Source organism: Eubalaena glacialis, chromosome 4 (assembly GCF_028564815.1).
Source record: "Eubalaena glacialis isolate mEubGla1 chromosome 4, mEubGla1.1.hap2.+ XY, whole genome shotgun sequence".
Lineage (NCBI taxonomy): Eukaryota > Metazoa > Chordata > Mammalia > Artiodactyla > Balaenidae > Eubalaena > Eubalaena glacialis.
The window spans coordinates 110,901,875-110,923,831 of NC_083719.1; the positions used below are offsets into that span (position 1 = coordinate 110,901,875).

Consider the following 21,957-nt stretch of genomic DNA (forward strand, 5'->3'; position numbering starts at 1 on the left):
GCAGAGGCCCTAAGACCAGTACAAACATGAGGTGTTCAAGGAATAGGAAGAAGCCAAGCGTGGCTGGAATATAGTGAGCAGGGGAATAAGGTCAGAGGAAGATGGCTCCCAGAGTATGCCATGCCTTGTAGCCTTGGTTAACAGTTTGATTTTATTCTAAGTGTGATAGGAAGTCACTGGACAGTTTGAAGCAGGGAGGTAACGTAATCTGATTCATAGTTTGAAGAAATCACACTTGTTGCCGTGTGGAGAATGGATTATAGGGGCACCCAGGAGAGAGTGGTGGACTGGTGTAGGATGGTAGCAGTGGAAATGGAGAAAAGTAGATGGACTCCATTTTTGTTTTGGAGATAAGAGTTGACAGGCCTTGCTTCTGAATTGAATGTAGGGGAGGAAAAGCAAAAGAAAGAAGGATTTATCCTACATGTTTTTTCTTGAGCAGTAGGATGTTTGGAAAGCAAATTCCCATTCCCTAAAATGGGCAAGATTGGGGAGGGGAAAATCTAGAGTTCTGTGTTGGACACTTTAACTTTGAGGCGCCTGTAGACTTCTAAGTAGAGATGTCAAGCAGGCAGTTGGATGTATAATCTGGAGTCTAGAGTTCAGGGGAAATGTATAAATTTAGGAATTATCATCATATCTGTAGTATTTAAAGCCATGGAATGAGATTACATATGGAATAACTGTGGATAGAGATGGGAAGGGTCCCAAAACTCACGATGTTTACAAATGCAGTGAAAAAGTAGCTGATGAAGTAGAAGAAAAATTTTAAAGGCGTGGTAGTTTGAAAACCAAGTACAGAAAGTATTTCAGGAGTCTAATGCTATTGAGAGGTCAAATGAGATGAAGGACTAAGAAGTGACCCTTGAAATTGATAAAATGGAGGGTGTTCATCACTTTGGGGAGCAATCTCAGTGGCATGGTTGGAACTGAAGCCTTAGAGTTGGATGAGGAGAGAATGGGTGGTAAGAAATGGAGACAGTGAGTATAGATAGTTCTTTAAAAAATTCTGCTGTGAAGAGGAGCAGAAAAATGGAGTGCTAACTAGAGGGGACAGAGGGGCCAAGTTAGGTATTTTGTAGGTTGGTTTTGTCTTAAATTTTATGTGCACATATTCTGCTACAAGGTAGCTCTTCCTCTTAGTACACTGACCTGCAGACCTGGGATTTCATGTGTTAACTAAATAGAAAACTATACCTAGGAGCCCTCCTGCTATCCCTACAGACCCTGAGAGCCACTGACAGCAGGAACAAGAGGAATTCCCTCAATAAGGCACCTGTTCATTCAAAAACCCCTGTTCTGTCTTCTCTTGGCAGACTCTGGGAAGACAGAAATATCATACCCTGTCCCTCCTGCAAAGTGGTAACAGTTCAATAGGGGAGACCATGGTAGGTGCTCCATAGTCTATACTTGACCTGGGCCATGAATAATGAAGGAAGGGCATTTCAGTAGAGAAAAGTGCCTCAATCATAGAGGCATCACACTGAGCGGAGTGAGGGCATGTGAGGGAGCTTGATGGGGCCAGCCAGGAACTTGTGGGGGTGGGGAGGTACAGTGGTGCTTTCCAGCAATTTCGGCTTGCCTGAACAAAGTCAGGCTGTTTACTGAGTTCTGTTATCTGGTTATCAGATGGGTTCTTCTAAATGAGAAGAAAAGAAGTGGTACCGATTTCTCCAAAATTGTTTGTGGGCTTATGCTTGCAAATCTTCTTAAGGTTTATGCTGTGAGCCTTAAATTTGCCTTCTCACCTAGAAGAAAGTAAGGTCCAAAATTTCCCTTATTGTTTCACCTCTTAGAAGCAGCATGCGGTCATTGTAATTGTTGCGTTCATCTGTCTATTTAAGGTAACACAGGAAATTAGCAGTGCATTTTCAAGAAAAGCTGATTACCATCTTTTATTAGTAATCATCTAAAACAATCACTGATTGTAAGCATTGCCAATGGTCAGAGACACACTAGATAAGAAGAGGGAAAACATCCATTATTTAGAATTTATTATCCCTTATCCACCCCCTTAAAAGAAGACATCAATTAAAATTAAGTGATTTTGGAATATATCAAAGTACACTGTTCTACCCTATCCCCAAAATGTTCCACTGTCATTTTCCCCCAAATGTGGAATGTTGCAAATTAAGTCATATTTCTTCTGAGACTCAGTGAAAACATGTAAGTTTTGCATCCAAGGCAGCCAACTCTCTTTGAGTCTTTTCAGAGCCTGGCTTCTTACACTCAGGGAGAGCTTGGGGGTGAGGGCTTTAACCAGGACTCACCTCATGGCCACCATTCTCATTCTTGTCTTGGATACAGTACAGTTTCACATCAGCAGCCCCTGTAGCATCAAATAAGTAGATTACAAAACCAAATGATAGCTGGTGGCATTTCACACTTGCAGGTTTTTTTAACCAAATATTTATCAAGCACTGTGTTAATAGTGGGTGACCATTGCCTGAATTTTAAAAGCTGATATTTGGGAGTTTGGCTAAAGGAAATACAACAATTCAACAGTTCTAAGTGTTTCAGGAAATTAGTTTAATAGTCTTAAAGGTTTTATCCAGAAAAAGAGAACATTTTCTTTTAAATGTGCAACTTAAGTTTGGCAAGTTAGGGCTTTTAAAATGTGCTAAGTAATAAAAACCACTATTAGTTTGGTACATGATACTCAGTAGAATGTGATACTCATCATATCATTTCCTTTATACTAGAGGGCTTCCGCTGACCTAAATGTTGGAAGACAGGAAATTCTCACGATGGTAACTACAGTAGGGAAGAGTATTCAATCAAAATTGATCTTAGCCAATTTTTTGGCAACCTGTATATCTCATAGTTTGGTACAATTTTATAAACAAAGATGAGGATAATACTGTTGGCAAATGTCTTTTGTAAGTATAATCTTTTCTACTGCTTTTGTTCAGCTTGGATAATCTTCATGAACTTATTTGTTTTTATCCTACTTCTGAACGAATTTTTTTTATTAGGAAGGCACACATGTATTTGGCCCTTTTAATTATTATTTTATTCACTGAAATAGCTTGAGACATGAGGAAATCCAGTTCAAATTTTGCAAAATGGTAACTAACCTTCCTCAGTAGTTTGAGTCCTGGAGATGGCTAAAATACGGAAGATGTAAGAGCTGGAAGGGTCTTTTCCTGGCAGGTGAGATTTTGGTCTACCTAATGACTAATGACCTAATGACATTTGGTCTAATGACTCTATTTCAGGCATTCAGTTCTCTGCTAATGACTAAGTCCTGAGATGATTTTAAAAGTGGCCTCAGAGCAGGGCAGCAGCAAAAACCCTGAACTACTGTCCTGGGGATGCCTAATATGCTTCATTCGTGACATCAAGCTAGAACCCATGTGTACTTAGAAAGTAGATAACTCCGAGGCTTGCAGAAGCTTTTCATTACAGGTCCAAGAGTGGAGGCAGTTAGCTTAGAACACAAAGGAAAATCATCTAGAAATTGCTGGGGCAGAAGCCATAGTGCAAAGAGGTGCTGAAGGACAGTATAGTTAGCTTGGCATTCAAAGGAGGTGTCTGTGTGAAGAAGGAAGGAGGGGCATGGATGAAAACAGCTCTACATACTACACTAACGCATACCCCTTTCTCTCTTTTTTTAAATAGACTATTTTTTGGAGCAGTTTTAGATTCACAGCAAAATTGAGCAGAAAGTACAGGGATTTCCCATATACCTCTGCCTCCCCCCACCCCAACCATAGCCTACCCCACTATCAACATCCCTTACCAGAGTGGTACATTTGATGAACATACATTCACACATCATACTCACCAAAATCTGTAGTTCACATTAGGGCTCACTCATGGTGTTGTACATTCTGTGGGTTTAGACAAATGTGTAATGACATGTGACTACCATTATAGTATCATATAGAATAGTTTCACTGGTATTTGTCTTTCTGTCTTTTGGCCTCATTGTGCCTCCCTTAAAACAGTAAATATATTAGGCCTTTGTCATTTGTGAGGATCACATCCTAAGACTTTCATGGATCACCAAAATTATAAATACCACTTAAACCATCATTTGTCCTCATAAAATGCAACAGATTGTTACTGAAATTTTCAAGGAAATCTTTCAGATTCTTAAGAATATTTAAATATAAGATTGATTTATAAATCACTATTTTCTTAGATCTTAGACCTTTTCATTTTATTTTGGGAATCAGTTTTCACAAAACATACACTTAATATGAGTTAGTACTATATGCATTTAACTGAATGACATGCACACTCCAGGCACATGGTGGTGCTGATGCAACCAGCCAGATGACCACTTACCCACAATAGTTTCCAGCCCATGAAATTTATATCTTTGCCTCAGCAGAATGATAGTTTACTAGAGGTCATGGACCTTCAAGGTCATTCTTAAATGTTAGTTACCTGTAAAGTCCAAGTGCTAAAAAGTGTGTTAGGTTAATCTTTGGGTCTGTATAGTTCAGTCAGCAGTCAGCTCCCACAGGGTTCCTGCACAGTTCTGTTTCAGAGCTGCTTTTCTTCCACAGCCCACGCCTAAGTCAAGCTCTCCTTAACTCTTACCTGTATTACTGTGGTAACTTCCCCCATCTCGTTATCCCTCCCACCCCTATTAAACTTCTACCAGGTTAATTTTCTTAAAGGTGGTGGTAGCTATTCTCTTCTAATTTTAGGAAAGACTTCCACACCTGGCCTTTCCCATTTCATCTCTCACTACTCACTATTTTCTAACCAAACTGAATAATTTTGTTCCTTTAAGACACCTTGCATTTTACTATGCTGTTTCTCGTCCTTTGAATGTTACCTTGATAGAGCCCTTCCCAAACATGTAATTTTTTCCTTCCTTTGTACGCCATAATATTTTGTGCCACTTAACCCATTCAGCCTTGTATTACAGATATTTATGCTTCCTCTACTCCATTATTCTGCAAATCACAGAACATGGTTCAAGCTGGGACTTCGGTTCATTTCCTTGACAATGTCTAACATTTATTCAGCACTTAAGTAGTAGTACATTGGTGACATATTTTCATTTCCTTCACAGTGCTTTTGCATGTATGTACACACAAATCTTTTTTGTTTTGTGTGAATAGTATCACACTGTAGGTGTTTTTTTTTTTTCCACTTTACCATGTGATGAAAATCATGTTCATATATGTAAATAACTCATTATTTTTAATGGCTGCATGATATTCTATAAAATGGATATTACCTACTTTATTTAACCACTGATAGACATATTAGGAAGCCTTTAAATGCTTGCTACTACAGATAATGCTACAATGTATGTCTTTGCACACTTGTGCAGATGTATCAGAAAGATAGCTTCTTAGAAATAGAATTACTGGGTCAGAGGGTATGTATATTTTTAACTTGTTAGTGCCACATTGCCTTCCAAAAGCACAAAGTTTATGTTTCTACCAGTAGTGTATGAAAGTACCCATTTCTTTATGTCTGCTTTTCATATTATCAACCTTTTTAATTTTTGACAGTCTGTTACACCAAAAATGCTCTCACTTTAATTTACATTTACCTGTTTAATAGTAAGGTTAAATGTCTTTTCATATGTTGGCTGTTTGTATTTCTTGTCCAAGAATTGCCTATTCACATCTCTTTGCCAATTTTTCTATTAGGTTGTCTTTTTCTAAGTGATTTGTATCATTTTTTAAAATAGATTCTAGATATTAATCCTTTCCACATACATATCAAGGAGTTATTCCCAGTTTGTCATTTGTCCATTAACTTTCTTTATGGTGTTATTTGTGACTTAATTTTTAGGTAGACAAATCTTTATCTTTTTATTTATGACTTCTCAATTACAAGGGCCTTCCCAATCCTAAGGTTACAAAAATGTTTTCTTTTAATAGTCTTATTTATTTTTAATCTTTTAATTTATATGAATTTTATTTGAAATTTGATAAAGGATAGTGATATAATTTTAATCTTTTCCTCTTTCCAACACTATTAAAACCTGTCCCATTGATTTGAAATGTCAGTTATAAACACTAAAGTTCTGTGTGTATTTATTTAGTTTTTATTCCTGTCCCAGTACTATGATTTTATTCATTTGCATTATCTCTCAAATATGAACTTTAGAGTCACCTTGTGGGTTTCATTTAAAAATATTATTTAATCTTGTTGGGAGTTTTGTTTGGATTGCATTTAATTTATGGATTACTTGGGGGAGAATGGACACCTTTGCAATATTGAATCTCCCATTTTGGACCCCTATAGTATGTCTCTCATATTTATTCAGGGTGTTTTTTGTTTGTTTGTTGTCCTGTTGTAAAGTTTTATAGCTTTTTCATCTAGATCCTGTACCTTTTTGTTAGATTTCTTCCTTGGTATTTCATAGTTTTTATTGCCACCATGAATAGGATCCTATTTTCTATTATGTTTCCTATTGGATTTTGCTACTAGGTAATGTATGTTTATTTTATTTCTGACCACCTTATTAGTCTTAATAGTTTTTCAGTTGATTTCTTAGGTTTTCTGAGTATACAGTTATATCATCTGCAGAAACAATGACAAGTTGCTGTTTCTGTTCCCCTCATTTAGTCTTCATTTCTTTTTATTGTCTTGCTCAATTGTTAGGCATCTCCAGGACATTATTTAGAGTAGCAATAATAAGAGGTATCTTTCTCTTGTTCTTAGCTTTAGGAGGAACACTTTTGTATATTTTAACATTAAATTTGATGCTTGATGTGGCTATCTGATAGTCATTTTGTCTAATTAAGAAAATTTTCTATTTTTCTCTTATTGAGGAGTTTTATCAAAACTCAGTATTATAACATACTTTTTGACACCTATTGAGATAATTTTTTTCTTTTAATCTCTTAATGCAGTAAATTAATTTTTTTTCCTGTTGTACTGTTCTTGGTTTCTTGGGATAAACACTATTTGGTCATGATACATTGTTTTTAACACCTTCAGTCCTAAATTTGATTTTATTTAAATGTTTGTATCTATATTCATAAGCAAAATAGGCCTATACTTTTTTTTTTCTCTTTTTACTTATGTTTCTCCTTGCTGTGTAATACTTTATATAGTTGGGAGCTAGGTGTACCTTGAAGAATTGATAACATTCACTTATAAAACTATCTGAGCCTGATGACTTTAAAGACGGCATTTTGACTGCCTTTTTAATTTTAATTATATTCAAGGGCTGTTAATATCCTATTTTTCTCTGTTCTTGAGCACATTACTAATTTGATTAAATCTCAGTTTTCTCCCCCCTCCCTGTTTTATTTTATTGAGAAATAACATACATCACGGTATAAGTTTAAGGTGTACAGCATGATGGTTTGATATACACATATTATGAAATGATTACTATAGTAGGTTTAGTTAAAATCCATCATCTCATAGAAAAAATAAAAAAGGAAAAAAAATTTTTTTCCTTGTGATGAGAACTCTTAGGATCTACTTTCTTAACAACTTTCTTACATGTCATACAGCAGTGTTAAGTACAGTCATCATGTTGTACATTACATTCCTAGTACATATTTATCTTATAAGTGGAAGTTTGTACCTTTTGACCACCTTCATCCAATTTCCCTATCTCCCCATCCCTCCACCTCTGGTAATCACAGATCAGTCTCTTTTTCTATGAATTTGGTGTTTTGTTTTAATTTTTTAAAATTTATTTTAATTTTGGCTGCGTTGGGTCTTCATTGCTGCACGCGGGCTTTCTCTAGTTGCGGCGAGCGGGGGCTAGTGTCCATTGCGGTGGCTTCTCTTGTTGCGGAGCATGGGCTCTAGGCGCATGGGCTTCAGTAGTTGTGGCATGTGAGCTCAGTAGTTGTGGCATGTGGGCTCTAGAGCACAGGCTCAGTAGTTGTGGTGCACAGGCTTAGTTGCTCTGTGGCATGTAGGATCTTCCTGGATCAGGGATCGAACCCATGTCCCCTGCATTGGCAGGCGGATTCTTAACCACTGCGCCACCAGGGAAGTCCCTGTTTTGTTTTTAAATTCCACATATAAGTGAGATCTTGTCTTTTTCTGTCTGACTTGCTTCTTTTAACATAATGCCTTCAAGGTCCATCCACGTTGTCCCCAATGGTAGGACTTCCTTGTTTTTTATGGCTGAATATTCCATTGTATGTATGTTTGTATATGTGTGTATATAGAGATATGTTATAGATTTAGATATATATAGATACGTATAGATATATATCTCACATCTTCTTTATCCATTCATCCAACAATGGACACTTAGATTGTTTCTGTGTCTTAGCTATTGTAAACAATGCTGCTATGAGCACAGGGGTGCAGATAACTTTTCGAGATAGTGTTTTCATTTCCTTTGGATATATTCCCAGAAGTGGAATTGCTAGAGCATATGGTAGTTCTAGTTTTAATTTTTTTAGGAACCTCTATACTGTTTTCCACAGTGACTGTACCAATTTACAGTCCATCCCACCAACAATGCACAAGGGTTTCCCTTTCTCCATATCCATGCTGTCATTTGTTATCTCTTGTTGGTGATGGCTGTTCTAAGAGGTGTGAGGTGATATCTCATGTGGTGGTTTTTTTTTTTTAAAGATTATTTATTTATTTATTTATTTAATTTTATTTTGGTTGCATCAGGTCTTAGTTGCGCCACGCAGGATCTTTCGTTGCAGCACGGTGGCTCTTCATTGTGGCGTGTGGGTTTTCTCTTTCTAGTTGTGGCGCATGCGCTTAGTTGCCCCACAGCATGTGGGATCTTAGTTCCCTGACCAGGGATTGAACCTGCGTCCCCTGCATTGTAAGGTGGATTCTTTCCATTGGACCACCAGGGAAGTCCCTCATTGTGGTTTTAATTTGCATTTCCCTAATGACTGTGAGCATCTTTTTTCATGTACCTGTTGGCCATTCATATAACTTCTTTGGAAGAATGTCTATTCAGGTCCTTTGCCCATTTTTAAATTGGATTTTTTGTTTGTTTCCAAGTTGTATGGGTTCTTTATGGGTTTTGGATATTAACCCCTTATCAAATACATGGTTTTCAAATATTTTTTCCCATTCTATAGGTTGTCTTTTCACTTTGTTGTTGGTTTCTTTTGCTGTGCAAAAACTTTTTAGTTTGATGTAGTCCCACTTGTTTATTTTTTGTTGCTTGGGCTTTAAGGTGTGATTCCCAAAGAATCATTACCAAGACCCATGTCAAGGAGCTTTCTTCTAGGAGTTTCACAGTTTCAGGTTTTACATTTAAGTCTTTGATCCATTTAGAGTTTATTTTTGTGAGTGGTGTAAAATAGGGGTCAAGTTTCATTCTTTTACATGTGAATATCCAATATTCCCAGCACCATCATTGAAGAGACTGTCCTTTCTCCATTGAGTATTTTTGGCTCCCTTGTCAAATATTAGTTTACCATATGTGCTTGGGTTAATTTCTGGGCTGACGATTGTGTTCTCTTGGTCTGTTTGTCTGTTTTTATGCCAGTACCATACAGGGTTTTTCTGTAAGTCTTTTTTTTTATATTGAAATACAGTTGATTTACAATATTGTGTTAGTTTCAGGTGTACAGCACCTGAAACTAACATATTCAGTTATACATATATATTCTTCACTTATACATATATATATTCTTTTTTTAATTCTTAAAAAAATTTTTTTTTATTTTTACAAGAGTTATTCAGTTATACATATGTTTTTTTAATTTAAAAAAAATTTTTTTTTATTTTTACAAGAGATAAATAAACTGACACCAAGCATTGTAAATGGATGACCACAACAAAAGCAACAATGATTGCAATTACCAAACACGAAACACAGTCATACTATGTCATAATATTGACATTAAATCCAGTAATCCTCCACTATAACAGCTCCTTTACTTTGCAGTGAAAATTGATTTGTATATTTTTTGCCTCTGAGTCCTTGTGGGATTTTTTTTTTTTTATTGAAACAGAAAGTCACAAAAATTATAATCATCCTCATCAGTTCACTCAGTCCCATGTAATTAATTTTTTTTTTTCATTTTGATCTTTTGTTAGCACTTTTATGAATTCATCAGTTTTCCATTAGAGTTCTGAAAATGCTTATTCATTCAGTTCAGCAGTATGGTCAGTTACCAGAAACCTGTACTTGTCAGAGTCTTTTCCATGAATTCCTTGAAGATGAAACCCTTTTATAGGAACAATTTTGCTAAAGCATCAGAGTACACCCAGAACTGTCTGTAAATGACAAAAGACTTAAAAATAACCACGGTTAAAGATTTGATGAAAGTTCATAATAATGCAGTTGACAAGGAAATTTAGTTATTTCTGAGATATACATTTTAAAGTAATAACTACGATTATGACTTATAACATTATACCAGAACATATAAGATTTTTAGAAATTTCATGTAATGTCTGAAACATTTATATTAACATATTTCCATACAAATAACCCAAAGAAAGTTTAGTATTAGTTGTGTTTTTTGTTTGTTTGTTTGTTTTTTTATACTGCAGGTTCTTATTAGTCATCAGTTTTATACACATCAGTGTATACATGTCAATCCCAATTGCCCAATTCAGCACACCACCATCCCCACCCCACCGCGGTTTTCCCCCCTTGGTGTCCATACGTTTGTTCTCTACATCTGTGTCTCAACTTCTGCCCTGCAAACCGGCTCATCTGTACCATTTTTCTAGGTTCCACATACATGCGTTAATATACGATATTTGTTTTTCTCTTTTTGACTTATTTCACTCAGTATGACAGTCTCTAGATCCATCCACGTCTCAACAAATGACTCAATTTCGTTCCTTTTTATGGCTGAGTAATATTCCATTGTATATATGTACCACAACTTCTTTATCCATTCGTCTGTCGATGGGCATTTAGGTTGCTTCCATAACCTGGCTATTGTAAATAGTGCTGCAGTGAACATTGGGGTGCATGTGTCTTTTTGAATTACGGTTTTCTCTGGGTATATGCCCAGTAGTGGGATTGCTGGGTCATATGGTAATTCTATTTTTAGTTTTTTAAGGAACCTCCATATTGTTCTCCATAGTGGCTGTATCAATTTACATTCCCACCAACAGTGCAAGAGGGTTCCCTTTTCTCGCCACCCTCTCCAGGATTTGTTGTTTGTAGATTTTCTGATGATGCCCATTCTAACTGGTGTGAGGTGATACCTCATTGTAGTTTTGATTTGCATTTCTCTAATAATTAGTGATGTTGAGCAGCTTTTCATGTGCTTCTTGGCCATCTGTATGTCTTCTTTGGAGAAATGTCTATTTAGGTCCTCTGCCCATTTTTGGATTGGGTTGTTTGTTTCTTTAATATTGAGCTGCATGAGCTGTTTATATATTTTGGAGATTAATCCTTTGTCCATTGATTCGTTTGCGAATATTTTCTCCCATTCTGAGGGTTGCCTTTTCGTCTTGTTTATGGTTTCCTTTGCTGTGCAAAAGCTTTGAAGTTTCATTAGGTCCCATTTGTTTATTTTTGTTTTTATTTCCATTACTCTAGGAGGTGGATCAAAAAAGAGCTTGCTGTGATTTATGTCAAAGAGTGTTCTTCCTATGTTTTCCTCTAAGAGTTTTATAGTGTCCGGTCTTACTTTTAGGTCTCGAATCCATTTTGAGTTTATTTTTGTGTATGGTGTTAGGGAGTGTTCTAATTTCATTCTTTTACATGGAGCTGTCCAGTTTTCCCAGCACCACTTATTGAAGAGACTGTCTTTTCTCCATTGTATATCTTTGCCTCCTTTGTCATAGATTAGTTGACCATAGGTGCGTGGGTTTATCTCTGGGCTTTCTATCTTGTTCCATTGATCTATGTTTCTGTTTTTGTGCCAGTACCATATTGTCTTCATTACTGTAGCTCTGTAGTATAGTCTGAAGTCAGGGAGTCTGATTCCTCCAGCTCCGTTTTTCTTTCTCAAGATTGCTTTGGCTATTCGGGGTCTTTTGTGTCTCCATACAAATTTTAAGATGTTTTGTTCTAGTTCTGTAAAAAATTCCATTGGTAATTTGATAGGGATTACATTGACTCTATAGATTGCTTTGGATAGTATAGTCATTTTCACAGTATTGATTCTTCCAATCCAAGAACATGGTATATCTCTCCATCTGTTGGTATCATCTTTAATTTCTTTCATCAGTGTCTTATAGTTTTCTGCCTACAGGTCCTTTGTCTCCCTAGGTAGGTTTATTCCTAGGTATTTTATTCTTTTTGTTGCAGTGGTAAATGGGAATGTTTCCTTAATTTCTCTTTCAGATTTTTCATCATTAGTGTATAGGAATGCAAGAGATTTCTGTGCATTAATTTTGTATCCTGCAATTTCACCAAATTCATTGATTAGCTCTAGTAGTTTTCTGGTGGCATTTTTAGGATTCTCTATGTATAGTATCATGTCATCTGCAAACAGTGACAGTTTTACTTATTCTTTTCCAATTTGTATTCCTTTTATATCTTTTTCTTCTCTGATTGCCATGGCTAGGACTTCCAAAACTATGTTGAATAATAGTGGTGAGAGTGGACATCCTTGTCTCGTTCCTGATCTTAGAGGAAATGCTTTCAGTTTTTCACCATTGAGAATGATGTTTGCTGTGGGTTTGTCGTATATGGCCTTTATTATGTTGAGGTAGGTTCCCTCTGTGCCCACTTTCTGGAGAGTTATTTTCATAAATTGGTGTTGAATTTTGTCAAAAGCTTTTTCTGCATCTACTGAAATGATCATATGGTTTTTATTCTTCAACTTGTTAATATGGTGTATCACATTGATTGATTTGCATATATTGAAGAATCCTTGCATTCCTGGGATAAATCCCACTTGATCATGGTGTATGATCCTTTTAGTGTATTGTTGGATTCTGTTTACTAGTATTTTGTTGAGGATTTTTGCATCTATATTCATCAGTGATATTGGTCTGTACTTTTTTTTTTTTGTAGTATCTTTGTCTGGTTTTGGTATCAGGGTGATGGTGGCCTCATAGAATGCGTTTGGGAGTGTTCCTTCCTCTGCAATTTTTTGGAAGAGTTTGAGAAGGATGGGTGTTAGCTCGTCTCTAAATGTTTGATAGAATTCACCTGTGAAGCCATCTGGTCCTGGACTTTTGTTTGTTGGAAGATTTTTAATCACAGTTTCAATTTCAATACTTGTGATTGGTCTGTTCATATTTTCTGTTTCTTCCTGGTTCAGTCTTGGAAGGTTATATACCTTTCTAAGAATTTGTCCATTTCTTCCAGGTTGCCCATTTTATTGGCATAGAGTTGCTTGTAGTAGTCTCTTAGGATGCTTTGTATTTCTGCGGTGTCTGTTGTAACTTCTCCTTTTTCATTTCTAAATTTATTGATTTGAGTCCTCTCCCTCTTTTCCTTGATGAGTCTGGCTAATGGTTTATCAATTTTGTTTATCTTCCCAAAGAACCAGCTTTTAGTTTTATTGATCTTTGCTATTGTTTTCTTTGTTTCTATTTCATTCATTTCTGCTCTGATCTTTATGATTTCTGTCCTTCTGCTAACTTTGGGTTTTGTTTGTTCTTCTTTCTCTAGTTCCTTTAGGTGTAAGTTTAGATTGTTTACTTGAGATTTTTCTTGTTTCTTGAGGTAGGCTTGTATAGCTATAAACTTACCTCTTAGAACTGCTTTTGCTGCATCCCATAGGTTTTGGATCGTCATGTTTTCATTGTCATTTGTCTCTAGGTATTTTTTGATTTCCTCTTTGATTTCTTCAGTGATCTCTTGGTTATTTAGTAACGTATTGTTTAGCCTCCATGTGTTTGTGTTTTTTACGTTTTTTTCCCTGTAATTCATTTCTAATCTCATAGCGTTGTGGTTAGAAAAGATGCTTGATATGATTTCAATTTTCTTAAATTTACTGAGGCTTGATTTGTGACCCAAGATGTGATCTATCCTGGAGAATGTTCCGTGCGCACTTGAGAAGAAAGTGTAATCTGCTGTTTTTGGATGGAATGTCCTATAAATATCAATTAAATCTATCTGGTCTATTGTGTCATTTAAAGCTTCTGTTTCCTTATTTATTTTCATTTTGGATGATCTGTCCATTGGTGTAAGTGAGGTGTTAAAGTCCCCCACTATTACTGTGTTACTGTCAATTTCCTCTTTTATAGCTGTTAGTAGTTGCCTTATGTATTGAGGTGCCTCTATGTTGGATGCATATATATTTATAATTGTTATCTCTTCTTCTTGGATTGATCCCTTGATCATTATGTAGTGTCCTTCCTTGTCTCTTGTAACATTCTTTATTTTAAAGTCTATTTTATCTCATATGAGTATAGCTACTCCAGCTGTCTTTTGATTTCCATTTGCATGGAATATCTTTTTCCATCCCCGCATTTTCAGTCTGTATGTGTCCCTAGGTCTGAAGTGGGTCTGTTGTAGACAGCATATAGATGGGTCTTGTTTTTGTATCCATTCAGCAAGCCTGTGTCTTTTGGTTGGAGCATTTAATCCATTCACGTTTAAGGTAATTATCGATATGTATGTTCTTATGACCATTTTCTTAATTGTTTTGGGTTTGTTTTTGTAGATCCTTTTCCTCTCTTGTGTTTCCCACTTAGAGAAGTTTCTTTAGCATTTGTTGTAGAGCTGGTTTGGTGGTGCTGAATTCTCTTAGCTTTTGCTTGTCTGTAAAGCTTTTGATTTCTCCATCGAATCTGAATGAGATCCTAGCCGGGTAGAGTAATCTTGGTTGTAGGTTCTTCCCTTTCATCACTTTAAGTATATCATGCCAGTCCCTTCTGGCTTGTAGAGTTTCTGCTGAGAAATCATCTGTTAACCTTATGGGAGTTCCCTTGTATGTTATTTTTCGTTTTTCCCTTGCTGCTTTCAATAATTTTTCTTTGTCTTTAATTTTTGCAAATTTGATTACTGTGTGTCTCGGCGTGTTTCTCCTTGGGTTTATCCTGTATGGGACTTGCTGCGCTTCCTGGACTTGGGTGGCTATTTCCTTTCCCATGTTAGGGAAGGTTTTGACTATAATCTCTTCAGATATTTTCTCTGGTCCTTTCTCTCTCTCTTCTCCTTCTGGGACCCCTATAAGGCGAATGTTGTTGCGTCTAATGTTGTCCCAGAGGTCTCTTAGGCTGTCTTCATTTCTTTTCATTCTTTTTTCTTTATTCTGTTCCGCAGCAGTGAATTGCACCATTCTGTCTTCCAGGTCACTTATCCGTTCTTCTGCCTCAGTTATTCTGCTATTGATTCCTTCTAGTGTAGTTTTCATTTCAGTTATTGTATGGTTCATCTCTGTTTGTTTGTTCTTTAATTCTTCTAGGTCTTTGTTAAATATTTCTTGCATCTTCTGGATCTTTGCCTCCATTCTTTTTCCGAGGTCCTGGATCATCTTCACTATCATTATTCTGAATTCTTTTTCTGGAAGGTTGCCTATCTCCACTTCATTTAGTTGTTTTTCTGGGGTTTTATCTTGTTCCTTCATCTGGTACATAGCCCTCTGCCTTTTCATCTTGTCTATCTGTCTGTGAATGTGGTTTTTGTTCCACAGGCTGCAGGATTGTTGTTCTTCTTGCTTCTGCTCTCTGCCCTCTGGTGGATGAGGCTATCTACGAGGCTTGATGGGAGGCACTGGTGGTGGGGAGAGCTGACTGTTGCTCTGGTGGGCAGAGCTCAGTAATACTTTAATCCACTTGACTGTTGATGGGTGGGGCTGGGTTCCCTCCCTGTTGGTTGTTTGGCCTGAGGCAACCCAACACTGGAGCCTACCTGGGCTCTTTGGTGGGGCTAATGATAGACTCTGGGAGGGCTCAGGCCAAGGAGTACTTCCCAGAACTTCTGCTGTCAGTGTCCTTGTCCCCATGGTGAGCCACAGCCCCCCACTCCCCCCCGCCTCTGCAGGAGACCCTCCAACACTACCAGGTAGGTCTGGTTCAGTCTCCCCTGGGGTCACTGCTCCTTCCTCTGGGTCCCGATGCGCACACTACTTTGTGTGTGTCCTCCAAGAGTGGAGTCTCTGTTTCCCCCAGTCCTGTCGAAGTCCTGCAATCAATTCCCACTAGGCTTCAAAGTCTGATTCTCTAGGAATTCCTCCTCCTGTTGCCGGACCCCCAGGTTGGGAAGCCTGACGTGGGGCTCAGAACCTTCACTCCAGTGGGTGGACTTCTGTGGTATAAGTGTTCTCCAGCCTGTGAGTCACCCACCCAGCAGTTATAGGATTTGATTTTACTGTGATTGCGCCCCTCCTTCCGTCTCACTGTGGCTTCTCCTTTGTCTTTGGATGTGGGGTATCTTTTTTGGTGAGTTCCAGTGTCTTCCTGTTGATGATTGTCCAGCAGCTAGTTGTGATTCTGGTGTTCTCGCAAGAGGGAGTGAGAGCACGTTCTTCTACTATATATATTCTTTTACAGATTCTTTTTTTATATATATAAATTTATTTATTTATTTATTTATTTATTTTTGGCTGCATTGGGTCTTTGTTCCTGTGCGTGGCTTTCTCTAATTGCAGTGAGCGGGGGCCACTCCTCATTGCGGTGCGCAGGCTCCTCATTTTGGTGGCTTCTCTTGTTGTGGAGCATGGGCTCTAGGCACACGGGCTTCAGCAGTCGTGGCACATGGGCTCAGTAGTTGTGGCTCTCAGGCTCTAGAGCGCAGGCTCAGCAGTTGTGGCACACGGGCCTAGTTGCTCTGCGGCATGTAGGATCTTCCCAGACCGGGGCTCGAACCCGTGACCCCTGCATTGGCAGGCGGATTCTTAACCACTGTGCCACCAGGGAAGCCCCTACAGATTCTTTTTCCTTATAGGTTATTACAAAATATTGAGTATAGCTCCCTGTGCTATACAGTAGGTCGTTGGTTATCTATTTTACATATAGCAGTGTGTATATGTTAATCCCATCATCCTAATTTATCCCTCCCCTCCCCCCTTCCCCTTTGGTAGCCATAAGTTTGTTTTCTACGTCTGTGGGTCTTTTTCTGTTTTGTAAATAAGTTCATTTTAATCTGTTTTTTTTTTTTTTTTCAGATTCCACATATAAGTGATATCATATGATATTTGTCATTCTTTGTCTGGCTTACTTCACTTGGTATGAAAATCTCTAGGTCTGTCTGTGTTGCTGCAAATGGCATTATTTCATTCTTTTTTATGGCTGAGTAATGTTCCATTGTATATATGTAGCACATCATCTTTATCCATTCCTTTGTCAATAAATAGTGCTGCAGCAAACATTGGGGTGCATGTATTTTTTCAAATTATGTTTTTCTCCGGATATATGCCCAGGAGTGGGATTGCTGGATCATATGGTAGTTCTATTTTTAGTTTTTTAAGGAACTTCCATACTGTTCTCCATAATGGTTGTACCAATTTACATTCCCACCAACAATGTAGGAGGGTCCCGTTTTCTCCACACCCTCTCCTGCATTTATTGTTTGTAGACTTTGATGATGGCCATTCCGACCAGTGTGAGGTGATACATCATAGTATTGATTTGCATTTCTCTAATAATTAGCGACCTTGAGCATCTTGGCCGTTGCGTTTTGGTCATCTGTATGTCTTCTTTGGAGAAATGTCTATTTAGATCTTCCACCCATTTTTTGATTGGGTTGTTTGTTTTTTTGATACAGAACTGCATGAGCTGTGTGTATATTTTGGAGATTAATCCCTTGTTGGTTGCTTCATTTGCAAATATTTTCTCCCATTCTGTGGGTTGTCTTTTCATTTTATCATTTCCTTTGCTGTGCAAAAGCTCATAAGTTTAATTAGTTGCCATTTGTTTATTTTTATTTTCATTACTCTAGGAGATGGATCCAAAAAGGTATTGCTGTGATTTATTATTTTTTTAAATTATTTATTATTTATTTTTGGCTGTGTTGGGTCTTTGTTGCGTGCACAACAGCTGCGGGGAGTGGGGGCTACTCTTCGTTGTGGTGCACGGGCTTCTCATTGTGGTGGCTTCTCTTGTTGCAGAGCATGGGCTCTAGGCATGCGGGCTTCAGTAGTAGCAGCACTTGGGCTCAGTAGTTGTGGCTCGCAGGCTCTAGAGCGCAGGCTCAGTAGTTGTGGCGCACGGGCTTAGTTGCTCCATGTCATGTGGGATCTTCCCGGACCAGGGATTGAACCCGTGTCCCCTGCACTGGCAGGCAGATTCTTAACCACTGCGCCACCAGGGAAGCCCTGTGATTTATTTCAGAGAGTGTTCTGCCTGTGTTTTTCCTCTAGAAGCTTTATAATATCTGGTCTTACATTTAGGCCTTTAATCCATTTTGAGTTTATTTTTGTATATGGTGTTAGAGAATGTTCTAATTTCATTCTTTTACATGTAGCTGTCCAGTTGTCCCAGCACCACTTATTGAAGAGACTGTCTTTTCTCCATTGTATGTTCTTGCCTCCTTTGTCATAGATTAATTGTCCATAGGTGTATGGGAGTACCATACTGTTTTAATTACTATAGCTTTATAGTATAGATTGGAATCAGGAAGTGTGATACCTCCTGCTTTGTTGTTCTTTCTCGGCATTTGTTTGGCTATTTGGGGTCTTTCATGGTTCCATATGAGTTTTAGGAGTGTTTTTTTCTATTTCTGTAAAAAAATGCCATTGGAATCTTGATAGGGATTGCATTGTATCTATAGATGGCTTTGGGTAGTATTGACATTTTAACAATATTAATTCTTCCAATCCATGACCATGAGATACCTTTCCTTTTTTTTTTTTTTTTTTAATTTTATTTTTATTTATTTATTTATTTTTGGCTGTGTTGGGCCTTCGTTTCTGTGCGAGGGCTTTCTCTAGTTGTTGCGAGCGGGGGCCACTCTTCATCGCGGTGCGCGGGCCTTTCACTGTCGCGGCCTCTCTTGTTGCAGGGCACAGGCTCCAGACGCACAGGCTCAGTAGTTGCGGCTCACGGGCCCAGTTGCTCCGCGGCATGTGGGATCTTCCCAGACCAGGGCTCGAACCCGTGTCCCCTGCATTGGCAGGCAGATTCTCAACCACTGCGCCACCAGGGAAGCCCACCTTTCCTTTTTTAAATTTTTAAATTTTTTAAATTTTTGGCCCTGGTGTGTGTCTTGTGGGATCTTAGTTCCCCGACCAGGGATCGAACCCATGCCCTCAGCAGTGAAAGCACAGAGTCCTAACCACTGGAGTGCCGGGGAATTCCCACCTTTCCATTTATTTCTGCCTTCATTTTCTTTCATCAGGGTCTTGTAGTTTTCATAGTAGAGATCTTTCACCTTCTTAGTTAAATTTATTCCTAAGTACTTTATTGTTTTTGATGCTGTTGTAAACGGGATTGATTTATTTCTTTTTTGGAAAATTCATTGTTAGAATCTCAGTTTTCTTAATGGTAAAATGGAGATAACCGAATCTAACTCTCAGTATTGTAGTAAGGATTAAATGAGATAAAATATGATTATTTAGCGTAATTGTATCTTACATAAGGTAAATGCTCATCACTAGTAGCCACTTATCATTGTTATTCCCTCAAGTAGATTAATGTAGTTACTGTAATCATTGCACAGTGGGGTTATAAGCTCCATATTAGCAGAGAGATAAGATACAAAGATAAGTGAATGGTCCAGCCAACAGTAGTGGGCATCCACTCTGTCTGCCATGATCGTTGGTGAGTCTGGATCCCTCTAAGGACTAGAGCTTTTTCCTGCATTGTTCTCTCTCAGCAGACCTACCCATGGGCGAGGATGCACCACCTCTGTTGTACTAGGGAGCTGTGGTGTAGGCTATGTGTGTGCACGTGGGACATCTGTGCCCCACCTGGAGCTTGTTCTCCACATTGGGAGTGCTTATTTATGTTGATTATGGAAGATTTTTAACTTGAATGGAAGGATGACATTTTTAAAAAGTCATTTGGGGGCTTCCCTGGTGGCGCAGTGGTTGAGAATCTGCCTGCCAATGCAGGGGACACGGGTTCGAGGCCTGGTCTGGGAAGATCCCACATGCCGCGGCGCAACTGGGCCCGTGAGCCACAACTACTGAGCCTGCGCATCTGGAGCTTGTGCTCCTCAACAAGAGAGGCCACGATGGTGGGAGGCCCGCGCACCGCGATGAAGAGTGGCCCCCACTCGCCACAACTGGAGAGAGCCCTCGCACAGAAACGAAGACCCAACACAGCTAAAAATAAATAAATTTATAAAAAAAAAAAAGTCATTTGAAGAATCAAGGTCATACTGTATAAAGCTAAGCATTACTTGATTGGTCTCAAGAACATTCTCTGAGGTTTTTTTTTTTTAAACAAACACTTAGAAGTTGTGTCTCTGTCTTTTTGAAAGAAGTATAAAATCTGAGACTGAGATAGATGTATAAAATAGAAAATGGAGACTTGTTGCGTTCTCATCAACAAGCAGAATATGGTTTTTTCTGGTTTTTATTACTTCACAATCCTTCATCTGATATTTAAAATGTATTTATGTTGAGTCATTTCTTTCTCTTTTGCTAGTAAACCGGAAGATCATGAAATGCTTCTGCAGAGGCAGTAGCATTACGTTCAGTTTCTTTTTTTGTATATATCAGATAAGAGACTTGTAAATGGAAGTATGTCCGCCTCACATCCTTTGTATGGTAATGGCAGTGATGTTTGCCTTTTTGTGACTGGTGCAACATTATTAATTCATAAACCAAATAACCTAAGGGCTTTTTGACGAAAGGTGACTCTAGTAAGAACGGTGTTAGATTTTGACAGGCTACTTTTGTTTTTACAGACATTTCTTTTCTTCTTTTTAGTGTTTCGAAACTACTAGTATTTTAAGAGTGTTGTGGGGGCAGAGGGGTGCCACGGTCAAAGAAAGTTAATGCACATATTTGGAGTTAGGGTTTCTGAATCTTCAACTAGGAAGGGAAAATTAAAGTTTTGAGGCTCAGCTCAGCTTAAGCCTCTTTATCACCCTCTCCGAACCAACACTTCTGGTTGGTAAAAAGCTCACAGATCTGAGAAATAAAAGCAGCTTAAGAGGTTGACTTTGGTCAACCTTAATAATAATAGAAGAGAAAAAGGGCAGCAATTCCAGAGATTCACCTATTTTCCCATAGACTAAGGGACCCTGTACACCTCCTGTCCCCTCTTTAACTCACTGTCATCTGTTCAGCAGGGCTTCTTATAACCAGTTGGTATCAGTAGAAACAGTCCTTCCATTAAGCCTAAGAAATGTCTCCTAAAAAATTGTTTCAGAAGTGTTCACAGTATTTGAGCATTTAAGGGAGTGTTTGTCATATCATAGAGAGTGAAAATGGAGAAGGATAAGGACTCCAGAGTGCTGGAATTATATATGCCTGAGAGTTTGCCATACTAGCCAATAGCAAGGTTTTGGTTCTGTTTATTTTTTATAGCTCTTACTATATTCTACTTTTATCATTGAGAATATTGGGGAATTTATCTCATGATATTACTTATTATATACATTATTATACATTGCATATTTTTTAAATATATACTGTTAAATTTATTGTTACAATATGTTATCTTGAAAGTATCAATGGCTTTTTCCAGAGCAATAATGAAATTTCACAGTATGAAAATGGAAGAAATCAACAAAATTATTCGTGACCTTTGGCGAAGTACCTATCGTGGACAAGGTAATTAACATGGTGTACCATGAATGCTCTTTCTAAAGCCCTATGTCCAGCTCTTGCCTCATATGACTGCTCATCATGCCAGTATTACCTCTGGGCCTCTCTCTGAACATCTCTTTCAGATTTTCTAAGAATTCTTATCTTAGAATTCTTAGCAAGAAAAAAATGCAAAGTTTTCTATTCCAAAGCCTGACAGGACTTACAGATTTGGCCATGGTGCACATTATATTTAGTTGATGATGTAACAGGTTCTGTCGAAGTGCAGATAGGGATAAGCCGAAATGTGATAAGAAGAAAACCATCAGGAGGAAACTCGTAATAGGGGAACTAAGAAAAAGGCACGTCTGAGACTGAGGGTTGGGGCATCTGGTTGCTTCTGGCCAGGAATCTTCATCACCAGAGAAAAAGTTTCCAAACCAGCCAGTGTTTTCCTCTGGTAGTGTCAGCCTCACATGTTGCTGGTAACTTACTTTGATAAGGTTTGCAAGTGACAAAAGGC

General features: G+C 38.1%; 1 protein-coding gene across 4 annotated transcripts in view; it reads left to right on the forward strand.

The window, feature by feature from the left end:
* Positions 1-21,957, forward strand: part of RAD50 (RAD50 double strand break repair protein) — a 244,957-nt gene that overhangs the window by 218,566 nt on the left and 4,434 nt on the right. For all 4 annotated transcript variants that reach the window (XM_061189584.1, XM_061189587.1, XM_061189585.1 and 1 more), the window contains one exon: positions 21,376-21,461. In XM_061189584.1, coding sequence (XP_061045567.1) covers positions 21,376-21,461 — 86 coding nt within the window. The remainder of the gene's footprint in view (positions 1-21,375; positions 21,462-21,957) is intronic.